The 20,076-nt window shown below is 37.7% G+C and overlaps 1 protein-coding gene across 1 annotated transcript in view; it reads right to left on the reverse strand.

Moving 5' to 3' along the window:
• OXCT1 (3-oxoacid CoA-transferase 1) overlaps nt 1-20,076 on the reverse strand; it is a 78,383-nt gene that overhangs the window by 38,012 nt on the left and 20,295 nt on the right. The window contains exons 7-8 of the mRNA XM_015848678.3: nt 17,354-17,414; nt 736-843 (exon numbers count right to left, since the gene is read on the reverse strand). Coding sequence (XP_015704164.1) covers nt 736-843; nt 17,354-17,414 — 169 coding nt within the window. The remainder of the gene's footprint in view (nt 1-735; nt 844-17,353; nt 17,415-20,076) is intronic.

Consider the following 20,076-nt stretch of genomic DNA (forward strand, 5'->3'; position numbering starts at 1 on the left):
CCCCAAAATTATGGACACACCAGAGAAATATGGAATTTTCACTTACACTTTAAGCGCTTTGTCACACCAACAAAATAAAAAAGGACAAAGCTTGAGTGAGATAGAGCCATGGAAACAAAAAAGAACAGTACATGATGATTTCCTTGGCAGTTTTCAGTGTTTTAATATTATTACCTCAACTTTTATTAAGTACTGGCATATTTTATTCAGACCACAAATGTCACTGTGTAAAAAATTTCCCATTTAATGAAAGAAAAGAAAGTTTCCAGAATCTCCACAATGTAATGTAATCCATTACAAGGCACAGAAGGGGCTGCAACTGGTTCTACCTGTCCATGTAAAAAGCTTCCCAGTAGAAAAAATTGAACATTATTGTCAAAGTCAGCTCTCAGTACAGGTATTTCCCCTATGTCTACAAGAGGTGATCTGGAGGAGAAAAGAAGAATGAAGAAGGATTTTTCATCATCAGATTTTCAACTGCAATAAAGTGACTGAGGACCACAGAAAGTTGTTCTAGCTCATTTAGGGATTGAATAAGAGAGTCTGAGGTACAAAACACAAAGATCAATTCTCAGTACTCTACCTACCAAGTACCTAAGTAAATACCTAAGCCCCAGCACTTAGCAAAACCCAGCAAGTTTTCATTGCTAACACTTTATGGCTAGAGTAAGATTCCTGTAAAAATTCTGAAATACAACTGACACTGAGATGTGACCAATAAAACGGGCTACTTACTTCAATCCTCTTTTCAAACTTCTCTCCTTGTATCAGGCGATCAACATATATTTTGGGAACATGAATATCTTCTGGCGCAAATGCTCCGATATCAACAATTTCTTCCACCTACAAAAGTAAAAAGGAAAACAAATATTTACAAACAGTATGAAAAGAGTGAGTAGTATTTGCAGTTGATTTTCTATTAAAAATAGAGTGGACATTGATGAAAACAGATAACCGCCTTAAAATAGGCCATTTTTGATGCTTATCTTTCCTGTTCTTTCATATACAGCAAACAGCACGTTTCCTTCAAATGATATTTTACATGCATACTGAAAGAGTAGTTGATGTTTTAACAGCTCAACTTGTACAACCACCATACAGAAATACACAATGTAACATCACAGTTGATTGCACTCACACACAGCTTACACCCAGGTAGGAGGAAATGACAAGCTAGTAATAAGAAATCACAGGACAAAGCAGAAGTACGAATTTAAAGGTTACAATCTCAAAAGCTGGCTTGAAGTTTCTTTGCAAGGCAGTCAAAATAAAATTAAGACATCAGAACTGTAGCAACTAGTTGCAACGATCTAAAAGTTTCTACAGTTATTTAAACAAATTCAGCAAAAATGTCACCAACCTATACATGGTACATTTAAAATGTGGCCTAACTGTAGCACCACAGACATTGTGTTTTCCATCTGGCTAAGTCTGAATTCAGAATGCTCTAGGTGGAGATACTGAAATGGCCTCATGCCTGCTGCAGAGCACCTCAGCCTTACTTGGTTCTCAAAACCTCAAGAACAGAGAACACAACTCACCCTATTAAAAAAAACAAAACTCATAAAACTCACACAGACTCTGCCTGTGCTGAATCACAAAGAAAATGTGTTATTACTATAATGCTAAAGGCACAGATTGAAGAATGTCCGAAACAATCTACTCGTAAGGAAAACGAACAGCATCCAAACTGCTTTGTCATCAGAAACTTATTAAACTTTCAGAAATCTCTGACAGAGGTCTGAAAATCCCCAGAAAAGACCCTGACCATGACATATCAGTAGTCACCTGGCAGCCATCACCAATGTAAGAACATTAAAGAATTTAGATTTGACATTCCATTGTTACTGCACAACGTGATCAACACTAAAATCTATATAGTACTTCTGAAAGATAATTACCTCCCTACTGTGTTTTGTTCTGTGACAATAAACAAAGAAAGAAATCCACCATAAAAGCAGCAGAGGGAGAAGAAAGAACTTAAAAAGTAGAGTACAATAAAAAGAGTGCAACCAGCAAGTCAAAGGAGGTCATCCTCCCCCTGCACTCTGCCCTGGAGAGGCCACAGCTGAAGTACCCTGTCCAGTTCTCGTCTCCCCGGTTCAAGAAAGGCAGGGAACTGCTGTAGAAAGTCCAGTGGTGGGTCATAAAGATGGTGAGTGCCTGGAGCATGGGAACCAGCTTCTTCACTTTCTAACAAGCCCTACAGTGACCACTGCAAGGCAAAACCCAAACTTCTTTTTAGTAAGAACGATAAGATAAAAATAAATAGCAAATATACTCAGTTCTCCTTAACATTGTGTACTCCCTTGTAAGTCTTTTTTGTATCACATCTAGAGTTCAATCCTCAATCACCCACAGATACGAAGGAGAATATCTGTATTAATAATTAGAAGGTTGTGTGTGAATTTTTTAAAAACATTTTTATTTTTATGTTTTATCCTCTATTTTATTTATCCTTTCACTATTTCTACCACAAACTAAAGTTACCTAACCTTTACTTTGACTCATACTGAGTCACAGTTCGTGACAGACGAACTGCTGTACACATCTAAAATCACCAAAGTACACCCTACCAAGGAGATACAAAATGCAGCAAAGCATTTAAAGGTAATTAATCAGGGCAGGTTACCTCCTGTACCTTTTAATTGTCAAATCAAATTATTTGGTACTATTTTGACCATCTTGATCACTTGCTTATTTTCAATATTAACCTCGAAATGATAAAAGGTAGAAAGTTTGTACAGCTTTCCTATATCAGCAAAATTTAAGAGTAACTTCGAGACCATATGAGATGAGTTCTCTCTTCTAGTAGGCTCTGATTCATAACTCAAACATTCTTTCATTGTTTCAAGAGTTTCACAGTATCAGCTTCCTTCCTGTGTATTTGTCCTTGCAAATCTTGCCTGATTGTTGACAATGGAAGTAGAACAAATTAATTCAGACATTTCTGAATAGTAGTCTATCTGCAAGTAGAAACAGAACATAAAAGCTGTTCTCTGCTATGATTCACAAAAGCCTTCTGTCACTCATGTTGGTATCAGCACTCACAGAATCAATGGTCACTTGTTTAAAAATATCACTTCCTTCTGCAATTTACATCCACTTTTCCCTTTTTAAAATAGTATGGTTTACTTTTACTGAGGAAATTCAGCTATTATTCTGAAGGTTTAACTCAGTTTCTAATGTTTTCTAGAGAAAGAACAGGAAACTTGAAGGTTGTAAACTTCCAGTAATTATGATAACAAACAGCGTCCTTGATCAAAAATTGGAAAAGAAGTTGAAATGACAACTATTCATGCCAAAATGCTTGAACCTAGAAAGACCTTTGAGTATTCACTTTTCAACTGGGTTCTGCTGCCTAATTACATGCCTTATGACTTGTGAAAAATTTTCAGCTGTTTTAGTTTTAAATCTGTTTTAATAAGACTGAGCTATAGCCAGGCAAGAATACATGATTCTTTATTATAGTAAGAAAAAAAAATTAGTAAAAAACAGAACAGGTGGTCAGAAGGAGAATGGCTGAGCATGAAGAATGAGATGGAAAAACTAAATGGCTTATTTTTAAAATAGCATTATTAAATCCCTAAAAAAATATCTCCATTATCACAGTACTCATAAGTTCATCAAACTGAAATAATAAAAATTCTCAATAGAATGGAACAAGAATATAGCACGTCAACAAACAATACAAGAAATAAATTTACCCCCTTAGACACTAGACAGATGTGTATTTTAATACTTCTTAAGTTTACTGCTGGAACAGTCAGTACGTCACTGTAAAATTCACTGCAACATTTATAAAATCATTAGAAGTCAGGTAAAAAACAACAGCTCAGAGGATGTCGTGTCTGTTTGGTCTACTCAAGAGAAGTCTGAATGAAGGTAGTCAGAAACTGCAGTCAAACACTCCCCATGACTAATGACAAACAGGAAAAAAGTCAGTCTTAAGTATTTTAATTATTTAGACTGAACTTTCATAAAAAGCTTTAGTACTGTAAAACAATGGAATATACTCTGAAAACTGCCAGAGGGATAGAGAAGGGAACAAAGAAGGTTAATATTCATTCAGTTCTGTCTGAATGCAGGGAGATTGAAGAGATGTTCTGAATTCTGTTCTGTGCTTTCCTAGATCTAAGATCAGCCACACCATGAAAGTGTGTGAACTCCTGCCAAGCTCTCATTGTAATGAAGCAGCCATCAGTCAATAAAAACTCCTGAAGCACACTTTCAAGTACTGAAAAGCAAGTGAATGCTAAGTCATCCGATAAAAGCAGGTCTTCCTCAGAATGAATGAAGTTGTGCTCATGTCAGACTTAGAAAAAACTTCTTCATAAGTATATGGAGGTGCAGGGGAGAAGCAGAAATCTGTAACGTTCACCTTCACATTGAGATTAATGGGACTGATGTGATTCACATTGAAAGACCTTTTAGTCCAATAACCCTCTTTCTTGGCAAAGAACGGAAACTTAAAGAACTATGTGACTCTTTTGGTTATTCTATCCTGGTTTCTTGTCAGCATGCAGTTAACAAATCTCCATGATCAAAGGCTTGGCATAGATAGATAGATTGCACACATAGGTAGACTGTATCATAGCTTCTGATGAACTCCGAACTCATGCAAGTTTTCCTAATACCCAAAACATTTTGTAACACTGCATTTCTTGTGCAAAAAATATTTTTCACCGTGTCTCATAATTTTACTGGGTGCTTCGTTTCCTTGCAATACAGGAATAGCAGGTAGCTGTTCTTTGTCTATTCTATATCAACAAAGAATCTGTGTACCTTACTGCCTTTCTGCTTTCTAGCAGACTTTTACTGTCTCTGAACGTTGCAGAGAAAAACAGTGAGACATGTTGCCAGTATTTCAATTCTTATCATTACAGAACCAGAACTGGCATAAACCTCCTAAGGTTTGTCATCTCATAGCTATATTCTCATAATTTAGAATCCCCATATAGATTATACTACTTTCACCTTTCTTTTCTCAAAGTCATTAGAATTAATTCCATTTTTAGTTGTCTCTGACTTAGTCTGTTCTTTCACATTTCCTGCACCTGCTACTACTGTTTCCTGAAATGGCCTCTTCTCATTTCATGCATGCAATGCCTTCCTCCACACTGTATTTGCAACAGCAAAGAATACAGGCTGCACTACATTACCTGCACTTGGTACTCATGCTTAGCAGTTTTGAGGTAATAATGAAAAAAATATATAAAGTATACTTAGTTATCTACAAAACGTATCTATCTGTAAATCTACATGCATGTATGCATGAGTGAAATAATCTGAAGAAAATAGTCAAATTTTAGCACAACCAATACACCAATATTTCTCAAAGGAGGACTTTGTTTTGTTCTTATAAATGGACAGTTTTATCCAGTAGGCACATTTGTGAAAGAGTAGCAGTTTTCACAGTAGAAGTCTGGTATTAAACCCACCATCAAACTGGAAAAGGCAACTCTGGAAAGTCATTTTTTAGATTACACTATGCAGTTTCCAAATTAGTAAAATAATGGGAAATAATAAGCTTGTAAAAAAATCCAATCATCAGTGAACAAACTCTTACTTTGTTAAGGGTACCTCGTGACCTGCTTAATCTGTAATGGCTATGACTGCTGAATAATATTATTGATCATTTTCCAAATCTTTCTGTCCTGAGCAGCACACTGTTAACAATATAAACTCTAAACAAATTATTCCTGTATTTCACTGCTTATTTTCAAAATACACTAGACTGATAATCACTAAGTTGATTACAAGGTAAAAACAAGTAACTGACTTTCTCTTTCAATTAAAGTTATTCATATGTCAGAGAAGACTTGAAACCTAAAAAATGTCAGCTTTAATCCCTACAAAAGTTTGTATTTTCTTTCATAACAGAGAAATGACAAATGAGACTGAAAGAGATCTCAAATCTCCTACGCAGTCAAAGAAATTTAACTTAAAGGTCAGGAGATAAATTAAGCTTGACTATTAAAAATGAATTAAGAGTAATTACAGTACAGAAGGAGGAAGTGAAAAATTTAAAACAAAAACATAAGATTCATCTGCAGCATCCAAAAAGGAATTCTTTGAATTTCACAGTTTATGTGAGTTGTACTAACCCACTCCACAGGCCAATGAAAAGATCTTAAATAAGAATCAGAGCAGAACATGCTAAGCTTGAGATATACAGGAAGGTAGTCAGGGTAAAATCACACAGTAGCAGCTATTTTCTAACAGATCTTGTTGGTGGCTCTCTCTGGAAAGAAAATAAAAACAAAAGCAACAGCAATTTCAAAGAAGATGACAAAAAACACTTCAACTTGAAGTGGTACCTTATATCCACACACATACTAGTTATCCTTATTTCAGAAACTCCTTATAAACAGCTGTAATTTACAAGACTTCTCAGAATTCCAGTACATACTACTACTTTATTTTTCTCAAAGGTGGATCACAGAGATGTATTTCATCTTCAAAATCACAGCAGCTATCCAAAAACAACCAAACAACCACCAAAATCCAAAATATTCCAGACCAGTAAAACTTTTCTGCAGTGTTAAGGAGGGAGGAAGTATGAGTACTTTTCAAGGAAAAGGCAGGAAGAAAGCAAACAACTGGGTTCAGAGAATTTCCACAATTTCATCAGAAACCAAAGAAATTTGGACATTTAAGAAAAATATAACTTCTCTTATACTTAATCTCCATCCTTTCTGTATGCTACCCAGGAAGGACATGATGGGAGTAAAGAATAATAAGAAGAATAAGAAAGTGCTTCACGGAATCAAAAATATTATCTGAAGCTGACATAAACATGTGAGTTCAATCCTTCATTATTATAAAGAATACACAAAGTAGTTTTGTTTCCTATATCCAACAAGAAAATTATTTTACTCCTGCTAGCAACAGTGCAGAATTGTTAGTAGCATATCTGAGAATAAGTCATAATAAGTACAACCTCTAATCTCCTGGTCATACTACTAAGTTTCTGTTATGTCTCTGTATTTATTAATCACAGGGAATAACTACTGAAGCAGATCAAGGCAATACTGATTGGCTTTAGATTCCGAAGTCTTACATAACTTAAGCTACTTTTTCCTCTTGTTTTTAGTAACCCTTCCCACTTCAGTGACCTCAAAACAGAAATACATTAATTGTAGGTATCTTTTCTCTATCTATATCTGAAAATTTCAGCACTCTCAGAAACCTAAGCATTCATTTAGCCATTTTCTTGTTACTGAAAGTTCAGTTGTTGCTTTGAAGTGCATGGTGGAGCGGCTAACTCCCCCAGTTCCCTCTTTCCCATAAAATTCCCAGAAAACATCTAACTTGGATGCAATTGGTTAACAAATCTTCAACCACAAACAGCACATCTCTACATGTGTGATGGCAGAATTTACATCCTTAAATCTAGTGCTTCTTTAGATCCCAGGTTAGATATAATTTTGAATAAATTCAACACCTTACATCTACCATCATATATCTGTACAATACAAAGTAAAACACATGTAAAAAATGCTTTTCTCATTGTATGAATGAGAGGAGAAACTGCATGTCTACGTAGTCAGCTCAGGAAATCAAGGCATGGTCCATTTCTGGTCCTTCTCTAGTAGCTGGTGACAAAGACACAAAGCACGAAACATCACCAAAATGCCTTACAGAAGTTGACCAAGTATCACAGCATCAGGAATGTGCTGCTGTGTAAGCTAGGAAGCCTGCTTTGTACCCAGCTTTTCTGTTGGGCCCCTTTCACGTACTGGAAAGCCATCCATCACCTTCACTGAGTAGTTTGTTTTTAAAACACTTGCAGGGGTAAGTGCTGCACTAAAAGATTAAAATCTGATCTACTGACTACTGATCTACTGATTCAAATGACTGCTCAAAATTCTCACTGTATTAATAGTTACTAGGCTGCAGCTCTTAAAAACTCAATATTTTGTCTACCTCATAAAATGCATGTTTCATGCTAGTAGGCATTACTCACACTGTGAACCAACTTTTTCTCATGTTTTCAATTTGAATGTCAATTTTTTCTCATTTTTTGCTAGACAAAAAGTTATGACAAAAATGACAAAAAGTTATTAAAAGCACAGTAAAAAAAAATTAAAAATTCAAGCTTTAAGATATAAATAGAAACATACATGCAAATAAATTCCTTGAATCATGCATGAAACCCTCACTGCAGTATTTTTTTAGCAAAATAATCATGTGAAATGTGATTCCAAAGAAAGACAGACATTGTTGACTGATTAACACATTCTAAACATGATCGGACATAAGAATTACTATGAATTCACTGTACATATTACAATGAGAAGTTCAATCTACAGTATATTTTAAACCTTTTCATTTTCAAACCCTTATAACACAGAATGTGAGCACTGTTAATGAAATGTACTTCAAATGTGTAATTGTAATCACAGCATACTTGGTTTTCCACAGATTATTATGGGAAAAAAAGAAAAAGAAACCAACCCACGAAGCCACTCTTCTTACATGCTCCCAATTTTAAGAGAATAAACTTCTAATTATGTGGATTCAGATTTCAGATCTGGCACTTCACTGCTGGAGTACTGAATGCTAAGTGGTTAAAATTCACTGCAGATCAGGCCATTACTGACTGCTACTCAAATAATTTTACCTACCTTTATAACACTGTGCTGAAAGCTTTGCATTCATTTTTCTTTATCTACTTCTTTCCTTTTTTTTTTTTTTTCCTTTTTAAATTGATACCTTCTTGAATTAATATCATGATCTTACTTAGCAGTCAGCTTCAGAAAATCATTGCTGATGTGATGAATATAATATTCAATGAAAAACATCCTTTTATACTTGTCACTTACGTTAAGAACAAATGCAACATTCAAAAAGAACATGCTAAAGTAAGTCTGTAGTTGATCACCAGATGATGACATTTGCCCAGAAGTCACTGTGCTGATGAAACTGACAGAAAGCCTATGCCACATCCTTAAGCTACACGAGGGGTCGCTTTGTTGGTTGGTTTCTGTTTTCTTTTCCCATAACAATTTGTAGATAACCAAATATGCTATGCATTATAACTACACATCTGAAGTACATCTTATCTTGTCCAGTTTATTCCAGTGCTTCTCAAAACTTCTCAAGATGATCCGCACAATAGCTGTAAAAATGTTTTGCTGTCTTGTTCTCCCTTGCACAGGCTACTACTTCCTATGTGAATCTAATGAGGTTTAACAGGGCCAAGTGCAGGGTATTGCACCTGGATCAGGGCAATAACAATCGCATGTACAGAGTGAGAGAAGAACTCATTGAGAGCAGCCGTAAGAGAAGGACTTGTGAATTTTGGTAGATGAAAAACTGAACACAAGCCGTCAGTATGTGCATGCAACCCAGAAGGCCAGCAGTATACTGGGCTGCACCAACAGACAGGTGGCAGCTGGGTGAGGGAGGGGGTTGCCTCCCTCTGCTCTCTGCCCTCATGAGGCTCATCTGGAGTACTGTGTGCAAACCTGTGGCTCCCAACCCAGCAATGATGCAGAGCTGTTGGAGTGGGTCCAGAAGAGGACCACAAGGATGCACTGCTCCTACAAAGACGAGCTGAGGGACCTGGGCATGTTCAGCCTGGAGAAGAGAAGGCTCTGGGAAGACCTCATTGTAGTCTTCCAGTACTTAAAGCAAGTTTATAAGCAGGAGGGAAGACAGTGATAGGGCAAGGGGGAAAGGTTTTAAACTAAAAGAGGGGAGATTTAGAGTAGATTCTGTGGAATTTTTTTTTGCTGGGAAGGTGGTGAGGCACTGGCACAGGCTGCCTAGAGAGGCTGCTCCGTTCTTTGAGGTGTTCAAGGGCAGGTTGGATGGACAGGACCCTGGGCAACTGAATCTAATGCCTAATGTAGTGGTTGGAAACCCTTCCCGTGGCTGGGGTTGGACCTAGATGATCTTTGAGGTCCATTCCAACTATAGCTGTTCTATGATTCTATGATTAGTATATACACAGATAAAAAGAAGGAATGAAATACCATGAAAGTCAATAAAAGCAACAAAAGAGTATGGGCATCATCTTAGAAAACTAAAATTGCTTTAGCAATGGTACGCAAATATTCCCATGAGTTGCTTCTCCAAAACACAATCCCTGCAATTCAATTCCAATCCTACTCAGACTTGTTCTTTAGCCCTTTATACCCGGCATCACAACAGCCAAACTGCTTTTTAATATTAGCAAAAACTGAGATAGAAACAGCTTTAAACTTATCTGCCTTCCTGTTATGCTGTATGTTAATTTTACTTTCTTGATTGAACAGTTCAGATAACAGTGTCTCTGGTGAGCCCACTATGTATATATTCCTAATGATTTCTTGCTTCACATTTCCTTTAGTTTGCACTGGGTTGGATTTCTTTTTAGTTTGCTTCAATGCATGTATGCTTTTTTGTTTGGTTGCATCATTTTTTTCCTCATAACATTTTGCCTCAGATATATGACCTTGTTCTTACTTCCTGTCTTTTATTTTCCCCCCCGTATTTGAGATAGAGATGATTGTAATCAAAGGGAAACCCTACTACTCTCCCAAATCCTCCTCCATCGTGGAGAAACCGTGTTCATGTGTACTTAAATCTGGACCCATAAGAATCTCTGATTTGGAAAGTAGCCAAAACCTAGTTATATAAATCCACTCTTGCTGTCCAAGTATATATGTATATGTGTGTATACACACACATACTTTTTTTTTTTTTTTTTTTTTTAAATTATTATCATGGAAACTACGATTCTCCATTGCCATTTGTACTAAGAGTTTATTTGATTGTTGTAGGGAATAAGCAGGTCAAGTGTCCATACTGTGCCAAATAAAACATTCATCCTCTGTAGTCCCCTGGGCATGCTTTCAACAACCAACCCCCAAGCACCATCAGTCATTCCTGAGTCCTTAGACAACTATCAAAAAAAGGCTATGTCAACAAAGATCAGTAAGTGCCCAAGAGGACGGTGTATACCTTGGTTCCACATCCTTCTGGATCTCAAATCCCAATCTAAGGTCTCCCATAAAATCTAATGCAAAGCCAGTGCCTATCCCAAACTGAGAGTTGCTTCCTGTTATAGGGTTTAGTTTGAGTGCCACAGCTGGAGTGCCCAGGCAAGGAAAGAGATTACTATTCTACCTTGCAACAGTACATAAAGGCACTTTTCTATAAATTATCACTGTGTAAAAGCCTTGCAGAATTCAGAACAAGGCTATACAGAACAAGGAAAGTTTTGCTGGTGTTAAAACATTTGGAGGAGCAGACAACAAAAAAAGTTCATTTTTCAGTTTTCTCAATAAAATGCAAAGCTGTTATTTAGTAGAGATAACAGGATACAAATGGCTTATTTCAGCCTGCTTCTGTCCCTCAGTGCAGCACAGTCCATTGTACCTGAGATAATGATGCTCACTGACGTGGCAGTGTTGTTACCAGGCAACCAGAGATAAAATACAAGGTTTAATGATTTTTATTTAATGTATTTTTATGAGAAAGTACATTCCCTTTTTTCCTCTTGTGATGTTATTTGAGGTGGAAATGCTGTTTACACAGGCAGATATATTTAGCCATCCTCTTGCAATTTGATCAAGAAAATAATTCAAACTGGATATACGAACAGTCAATAAGTATTTCTAAATACATTGAATATTGCCACTCAGACACATCATGGCCATGGCTGAGACCTCAAACTGCTATGCCAGACTCAAGCACTTAGGTCTCACAACTGAGTACAATGGCAGGGAACAGACGTAGCTTAAGGATGTCTGGGGCTGTTACAGTTGTCTGTACACTTGTCCAGTACACAGAGTAAAAACATTTCCCTTTTTCCAGTCACTAGGACTTCATCAGACAGCCAGGATTTTTCAAATATGATGGAGAATGGCTCAGCAACCACATCAGCTATCTCTTTCAGAACCCTAGGATATCACCTGGCCCCATGGACTTAAACAGATTCAGTTCCATGAAGAGATCTTGAACTTGTTCCACTGCTACAGTGGGATGGAATCCACTCCCCACACCCTCACCTAGAGCTTCAGGGTCCTGGCAGACATGGGAAGGTGCCTGACCACCAGTGAAGACTGAGGCAAAGCACTTATTGAGCACCTCAGCTTTTTCCACACCTAAAGAAGCCAGCTCTTCATCCTCATTCCCATCAGGGGAAACACTCTCCTCCTGCCTATGTGCCTGTAGAAACCCTTCTTGTTATTTTTCACATCCCTTGCCAAGTTCAGCTCTATCTGTGCCTTGGCTTTCCAGTTCTTATTTCTAAACATGTGGACAACATCCCTATATTCTTCCCAGGTTTCACAGCCCTGCTTCCACTCCCTGAACATTTCCCTCTTTTCCCTCAGTTTAAGCTGCAGGTCCTTGCTCAGCCATGCCAGTCACCCACCCCCTCTGTTCAATTCTTCTGCTGGGGATTGACAGCTCCTGGGTTCTCAGAAGCGTGTCCCAAAAGAGCTACCAGCTCTGTTCTCTGTTTCTGTGCTCTCAACGGCACTTTCCAAGGGATCCCACCCAGCAGTTCCTTGAGCAGACAGAAGTTTGCTCTCCTGACATTTAGGGTCCTGACTCTGCTTTGCTGGTTGCCACTCCGTTTTTATCCACTCCTGGCAAATTCAAACCATTTCTTCTTGTGGCTTTGGGTTGCTTTTGTTCAAACACACATACACAACAACAACGGCAGAAAAAATAAAAGCACAACCACCAAATCTGAGGCTGTGCTTATGGAAGCTTCTGCAGGAAGACACTCATAATACCACAACCCTCGCTATACCAGTTTAGGTCACATATCTAGGAGGCCATGCTATAATGCCAAGATGCTAAAAATTTCAACTTCCATTATACAATTCAGTGGACTGTTGATAAGCCCAACAGCACTTTCAGCTGGTGAATTAGCTTGACAGTTCTTCATGCAACAGAAGAGTTTAAGACCACAGAAGCCCTCACATTTCTCCTTGTGACAAGTCCTTCTTCTGCACCTTACAAGACTTTGTGACCTGTCCCTGAATCACTAAGTTGATTTTAGATTGGCTGATTTCCCAGTTCTCCCATTCCTGCAGAAGCATCTAGTCCCTGGGTGCAGGAAACTGCTCATAGATCTGAAAATCAAGTGAAAGGCTCAGGCTGAGTGCGTGCAGGCTTCAAGTCCCAACAAAGCTACAGCTATAACTGCATGCTCAATTTCTATGAGTCATGCAAGATATAGTGAAAAGGAGATGTAATAAACAGAGAACCATTTTGTAATTCAACAGTGTAGAATAACTAAAAAAAACCCAAGAACTCCTGTATTGTTCTGCTTCCAGTTACAGATAAAGCCTGTCAAATAACAGGAATCATCCAATTCTACTTGAACTCCTTTTTAAACCTTAATACTGGTCATTTTTAAAATAGAAATTTCACCAGAGCAATTACATTCGGATCTGTTACAGATGGCTCCCAGATGCAGTAATCATCCTTGCTATCAGGCATCTGATCAGGTTCTACTTCCTCTTACCTTGAAAAACAAAAGAAATGAACATAACAGTCCAAAATACTTAGCTAAGTAAACACATTCTGCTTTTCATTAGACGTTTATGATCAATATATTCATGACTCTAGGAAGGCTACTACGTTTGGTTCAGAACAGCTTCTGAGTATTTGACTGGTCAGAATAAATGAAGCTGAAGCTCAGATATCTCAACCAGAAATTTGTTCAAGGCAAATTTTAAAATCCATAACCCTCATCTGTGAGCAACAGACATTAACCAGTAAGAGCATGGCCTTACTACTTCTTCCTCTTTCACTGCCCTCTCTAAACAGAGACAGCTTCATTTAAGGCAAACAGCTACTAGTCTGTAAGCCACAAACATGCAGCTCTGCTCTTATCCTCCACATCAGGAAGCGCTGCCAAGTTATCTCCCAAATTCTCACAAAAATTCATGTTACCCATTCTTGATCAGAGTAAAATGCCATATTGACCAGAACTCAAGCATATTTAACACATTAAAGAAAAACATATTTTCTGCTGTGCATGCATGTCAAAGGATTTCAGAGCTTCACAAGATATCTTACAACAGGTTAACCAATGCAATTGATTCCTCCTGCACTTTGAGAATGGATTTCCAGTACTTGCATCCCCTTGGAAATACAGATCTCACTAGGCCTAGTGTTGTACCACTGAAACAACTCTGGGGAAAGACTAGTGGAATAATAAATTCTATGACAGAAACCGCAGTACCACAGAACATATCGTAATTCTAAAGCAAAGTACAACATCTGTTAACAAGAAATACCTGTCGTACTTAAAGAATCCATGCTGGAAATAATTAGTTATACCTTTCTTGAAATATGTCAGAAAATTATTAACAAGGTACAAGCAGCTAACTGTCTAGGCAACCCACATGAAATGATCAGCAAAGAGTCTGGGGTACATGAGCAGGAATGCAGCAGAAGTTGGCAGAAAAATAACTCTACCTGTACTGTAGCTGACAGTACTATTATCAGTATTACAACGCTGAGGACAATCCTGTTGGTCACACTCGAAGTTTCAGAAAACAACTGAGAGAGAATGATATCAAAGGGATAGGGCTGAAAATATTTTAGTTAGAATCATTAAGACCTCAATCTGCTTAATATATCAGCAGAACTGAAAAGTCATCCTGTGGCAAGGAAATGTCAGCTTCAGAAATCTAGCAGAAGACAGCAAAAGCACTGGATGGAATCTAAACTAATTACAGTAAAAAGACATTTATACCAGTCAGGGTGATTAACCACTGGAACAATCCCAAATAGAATGACAGGTTTTCCATCTTTTGCTTTGTTCGTATCAAGGCAGGATACATTTTTTGATGAAAATTACCTTTCAAAATTCAAGCTATACTGTTTCACTGTACTTAAGAGAACAGAACAGTGGCACAGACTCACTGAATTGCTCAAGTTAGAAAGGACCTTAAAGATCATCAAGTCCAACTGCAGCTAAACCATACTGCTCTAACTCTAACAACCCTCCACTAAATCATGTCCCTGAGCTCCACATCCAAGAGGTTTTTAACTCAACCAGGGATGGTGAATAGCCTAGTATCCATTCTTCCAACTTAATGTTCAACAAAGCTCTCCTTCTGAAAAAAAGAGACAGCTTCCAAAAGACTGAGTAAAACAGGAAATATACAAATAATCAGAGAACGGAAACAAGTAACCCAGCAAAGTAGCTACCAGAACTAACAAGTCCTGTTTTAGTGTATTCATAGCATTCACTTTAAAGGGAAAACTTTAGCTCAAAACTAGAAACACAGAAGGATGTGCTTTTTATTTCCGCTAGCTAGTTACTTGCTTCAGCTTGGTACTTTGTGTTAGACAATCAGATGTTGCCATCATGAGTCTGGTTGTACAAGTACAAAGCTCCAAGTTCAAACTCAGAAAGGGAAAGTCAGATTGAGAAACCACAGTCCTGCAAATCCCACATAATTACTGCACTCTCTGAAGACAGGTCTGACCTGTAACTAACAGTGCCGGGAAGGAGCAGGAATGGCTTCAAATCTCCACTCCTGCCTGTTTGCATCAAGTTAAATGGTCTGTGGGTGAAAAACAACAACAATAAACACACACAAACAACAAAGCTGGGAACAGATATCAGAAATCCCTGCTATAAAGGAAGAATCTGAACCTCTAGCCTATCAAAACTTTCTTTTTTTCCTATCTCTCTGTGGGATTGAGAATTTCACCCTCCAAGTCTCAAAGAATGCAACTAAAAAGCCCAGTGAACTTCTATGTAGTCACCTCAGCTGAGATCAGCCCTAGTCAGCCACAGACTGACAACCCTCAGTACTTAAAATAACCTACATGCAATTCTGAGACATCTCTATTCAACACCCTAAATTTGAACTCTTAAATCCAATACACAGCATTCTAAATTCTACCTTAGAAGAAAGATACTTCAAAGTCAACTCAAGGTATTGTATTTGGCCAGCAGTTTCTCTTAAATCTCTGCTTATGCCTCTTTGCCCAATAGTTAATGCAATTAGAACAACAGCATTGTAAAGTAATATTAACTTGAAAGCAGATCTTCCAAAGATTACATAGAACTACATCAAGAAAAAATGTCATATAATTGTTGCTTCCTGTAAAAAAAATCTACCCCATTACATGTGGACAGAAGAATAGAGAGGGAGAATGAAATGGCATGCAAGTGGAAGGTTTTGATCTACTTAGATTCTCTAAGCACCAGACTGTGAATTAAGTATGAAAAGTAAGGGAATGAAATTTTGTATTTTGTATTTCACTTCCAGAAGGAAAAATAAGCCTTTCTGAAAAGCCAACTGTGAGAATTCATGAAGTTTTTGCTTTTCAGTAGAAGTCATTTAGCAGATTCTATGGTATATTCTGCTATATCTCTAAACAACACAAAGAAATAACTCCCTAAATGTGTAAATCCAGAAATGTTTATGTACCAAATATCTTTTTCCAGAAGTTTACAATAACAAACAAACAAGCACACGAACTAAGAAGGGACACTTCCAATTTAAGACTCCTCTAACTTAGAATTTACTGAAAGTGCACTAGAGGTGTTTCTATACATTTACTGTCAATCATATTTGGCTTTTATTAAATATATAAAAACATTTCCAGGGAGTAATACCAGTGGTATACCCAGGAGGAGGCAAAGCACCATGCAGTTGTTTGCTCACCCTCCCCCTTCCCAGTGAGATGAGAAAAAGCTAACAAAGCAGTCTACCAATATAACTAAGTTCCAGCAACTCTCCTGTTACCTCCAGTGTAGGATGTTCCATATAATTTTAGACAACAAGGAAAAAAGAGAAAAAGACCGGCAGAAAATTAAAGGTAACCTAGCCCAACTTCTTTCCTACGGTATAACCAAATGCCTGCATCTACTTGACTGACATCAATATAACTTATTTTTAGAGACCTTGTTTATGATAAAGCCATAATATGCTCAATCTATGTTGTTATGTGTTTATTATCAGGTCTTATATAAATAATCTTCATTATTTATTTCCTCAAGACCTTTTGTGAATTCTCTCAAACACAGCCTAAGTCTATTGTTTTTTTCTTTGATGCACATATTCTTTTATTTAACAAATATAAACTTTTTCAAGGGCTCAAAACAGCAAACAAAGTCCAAGCCCTAATCAGATGAAAAGTGATAGACTGATCACTAAAACTGCACACAAAGTCAGCAGGATGTAGTCAAACAAGACAGATTAGACTACTGTTCCGTAAACAAAATACAGCAATTGACTTAAAAAAAAAAAAAAAAAAAAACACAAAAAAAACACAAAACAACAACAAAAAAAACACCTGTCCCCAGAACAGCATGCAGGCCAGAGGAGTTTGTTGACTACAGGGATGTAGAGTTTACTGTGTTTTATCTCCTTACCTCCACCACAGTTGTCTTGGCAGCTTTGCACATTGGTTGATTGAAGTTTCTAGCAGTTTTCCTGAAAAAAATAAAGAATAAAAATAAAAATAGAAATTACGATTTGTAAAGCTATAAAAGTAAAAAAAAATAAAATACAATTAAGAGCCAAGTTGATACAAGAATCTCTGTAATATGAACATTACAAATGTTACTGCTGTATATCTAGAAGACTAATAAAAATAAGGAGGAGAAAAAAATGTTGTCGAATTGTCTAAGATACGTAAGAAATAAAATCATAGTTTTCTACATTAGAGAATATTTACAGCTCTTCTGACATTTAATCAACACATTGTCTAATTGAAATTGGGAATGCCACTGATATCATTTATCAGATTCAAGAGCAGCAGCAAGCTGTGCTGTGTACAATATTGTCTCACTACTTTTCAGCACAAAGAATAAAATTCATCTCCTTGGGAAGCAAGCACAGGGTCTAACACCATCCCAAATCCTACATATGACTTCATAATTTAGACTAAGAAGCTACATGGACTTAAACTAGCATTTTGGACAGTAGAAAACTTAATTAAATTCTCTTGATTGAAACAGCTGTTCTAGTTTTGGCACCCAGTGCAAGACTCTGGCATTCATCCTAAGTATTCTCACTTAGGACTTCAGTGACAAGGAAAAAGAACCTGTAGGGAATAAAAGTAAGACACAATATGCCACTAACATCTTACTGGACAGAGGAATAAAGAAGTGACCCATTTCGGCCCTTCTGTACCTTCCAGAAAGTAAATAAAATTCCGGGGCAAAACATTTAAGAAAAAATTTTATGTATTTTGATGGGGTTTTACTCTTTTAAAAGGTGGAATTCTGTTTTTGGTTTTTTGGTTTTTTTCTTCAAAATGCACAAAAACGGGGCTCCAATAAGTCAGTATCTCCTTTTTCTCCCCCTTTCCACAGGGACAGTCTTTTTTTCCAGACCAATCTTATTTCCCAATCCCTTTTCCTCATTTTTGCACCCATAGTCTGATGACCGTGCCTAGTAGAACATCCATGCTGAACTTTGAGATGCTGCTGCCACCTCGTGGCTTCAGGAAAGTCAGGGAACAGAAACGACCAAATCATAATGTGCCATGTATTTTTTCACTAATTCCTAATGCAGACACCCACAAAACAGAAGCTATGCCCCAAAATACATATCTGGAGAAATTCTCTTTTATTGGCAATACATGTAATCTGGTGAAGTCTTTAACAGACGCTTCAGAAAGGATAGCCTGTGGCTGTATAAATACAAATGAATCTAAGTATACAAAAGTATGAAAGAAAAGACTGATTTTTTTATCCTTTGCTTAGTTCTTGAATACAGACTTAGCAGTTGTGATAAAGGGAAATAAAACCTTCAACGAAACCCAACAGAAAATGAAGAGGAAATAAAGTTTCAAAACTGAATTAAAATAGCAAGGGAATTAATTTAGATGGGAGAAGGTATATAGAAATAAAGAATTCTGTGCGTCATTCCAAGTGACTACTTCTCCAAGCAAAAGATGCTGTCAAGATTGTACTGGACAATCTGCCAGTAAAATAAACTAACAAGAAATTATTGCTAAATAAAGGCAAAAAGTTACTAAAAGAAACATTTCAGCATGGCATTGCCAAGAGGTAGATTGCAACTATGTTCAAAATGTTTTTTTATGGCCACCAATCCCCACAGGAAAGGCTGAGGGAGCCTAGGCTGGTTCAGGCCGCATAAGAGCAGACAGAGAAAAATTCAACGCAGCCTTGAATACTTAAAAGGAGCTTATGCTAAGGAGGAAGACTGACTTTTTACACAATCCAAATGAGAACTTGTTTTGGACTCACAAAAATTGTTTCAGAAGTAGTTGACTTCTGAGAAAGGAAAGGTTTTACTACTAAAGACCCCTCTCCATCATATTTGAAAAGTCATGGCTGTGGCTGGAAAAAGGGAAACATCATTTCCATTTTTAAGGACAGCAGAAAGGAAAATCTCTATATCTAAGCTGGAGAAATATGGATTTGAAAGCAGGACTATTAATTGAATAAGGAATGTGTAGAATGTAGAGTCGCAAGTGTAGAAGCCTTCACCTGATGAGGAATAACTGCAAGCACCAGTACAGGCTGGGACATGACCTGCTGGAGCAGAGGAAAACCAAGAAAAGCAACTTTAGAGCGGAGGAAAACCAAGAAAAGTGGGGTTATAGCTGAGGATAACCAAGAAAAGCAAAGTTAGAGCGCACTGCAGAGAAGGACCTGGGTGTCCTGGTGGACGACAGGCTGGCAATAACCCAGCAGTGTGCCCTAGTGTCCAAGAAGGCCAATGGGATCCTGGGGTGCATTAAAAAAGAGGGTGGCCAGCAGGTCAAGGGAGGTGATTCTCCCCTCTACTCTGCCCTGGTCAGGCCTCATCTGGAGTACTGCGACCAGTTCTGAGCTCCCAAGTATGGAAAAAAGACAGAGAACCCCTGGAAGGAGTCCAGCAGAGGCCCTCAAAGATGATAAAGGGCCTGGAGCATCTCCCTGTGAGGAAAGGCTGAGTGACGTGGGTCTGTTCAGCCTCGAGAAAATCACAGAATGGCCTGTGTTGAAATGGGCCACAAAGATCACCTAGTTTCAATCCCCCTGCTATGTACAGGGTCATCAACCACCAGACCAGGCTGCCCAGAGTGCCTTCAAGGATGGGGCATCCACAACCTCCTTGGGCAACATGTTCCAGTGCTTTA

The sequence above is a fragment of the Coturnix japonica genome, chromosome Z (genome assembly GCF_054131305.1).
Source record: "Coturnix japonica strain WE chromosome Z, WE-NBRP24, whole genome shotgun sequence".
NCBI classification, from domain to species: Eukaryota; Metazoa; Chordata; class Aves; order Galliformes; family Phasianidae; genus Coturnix; species Coturnix japonica.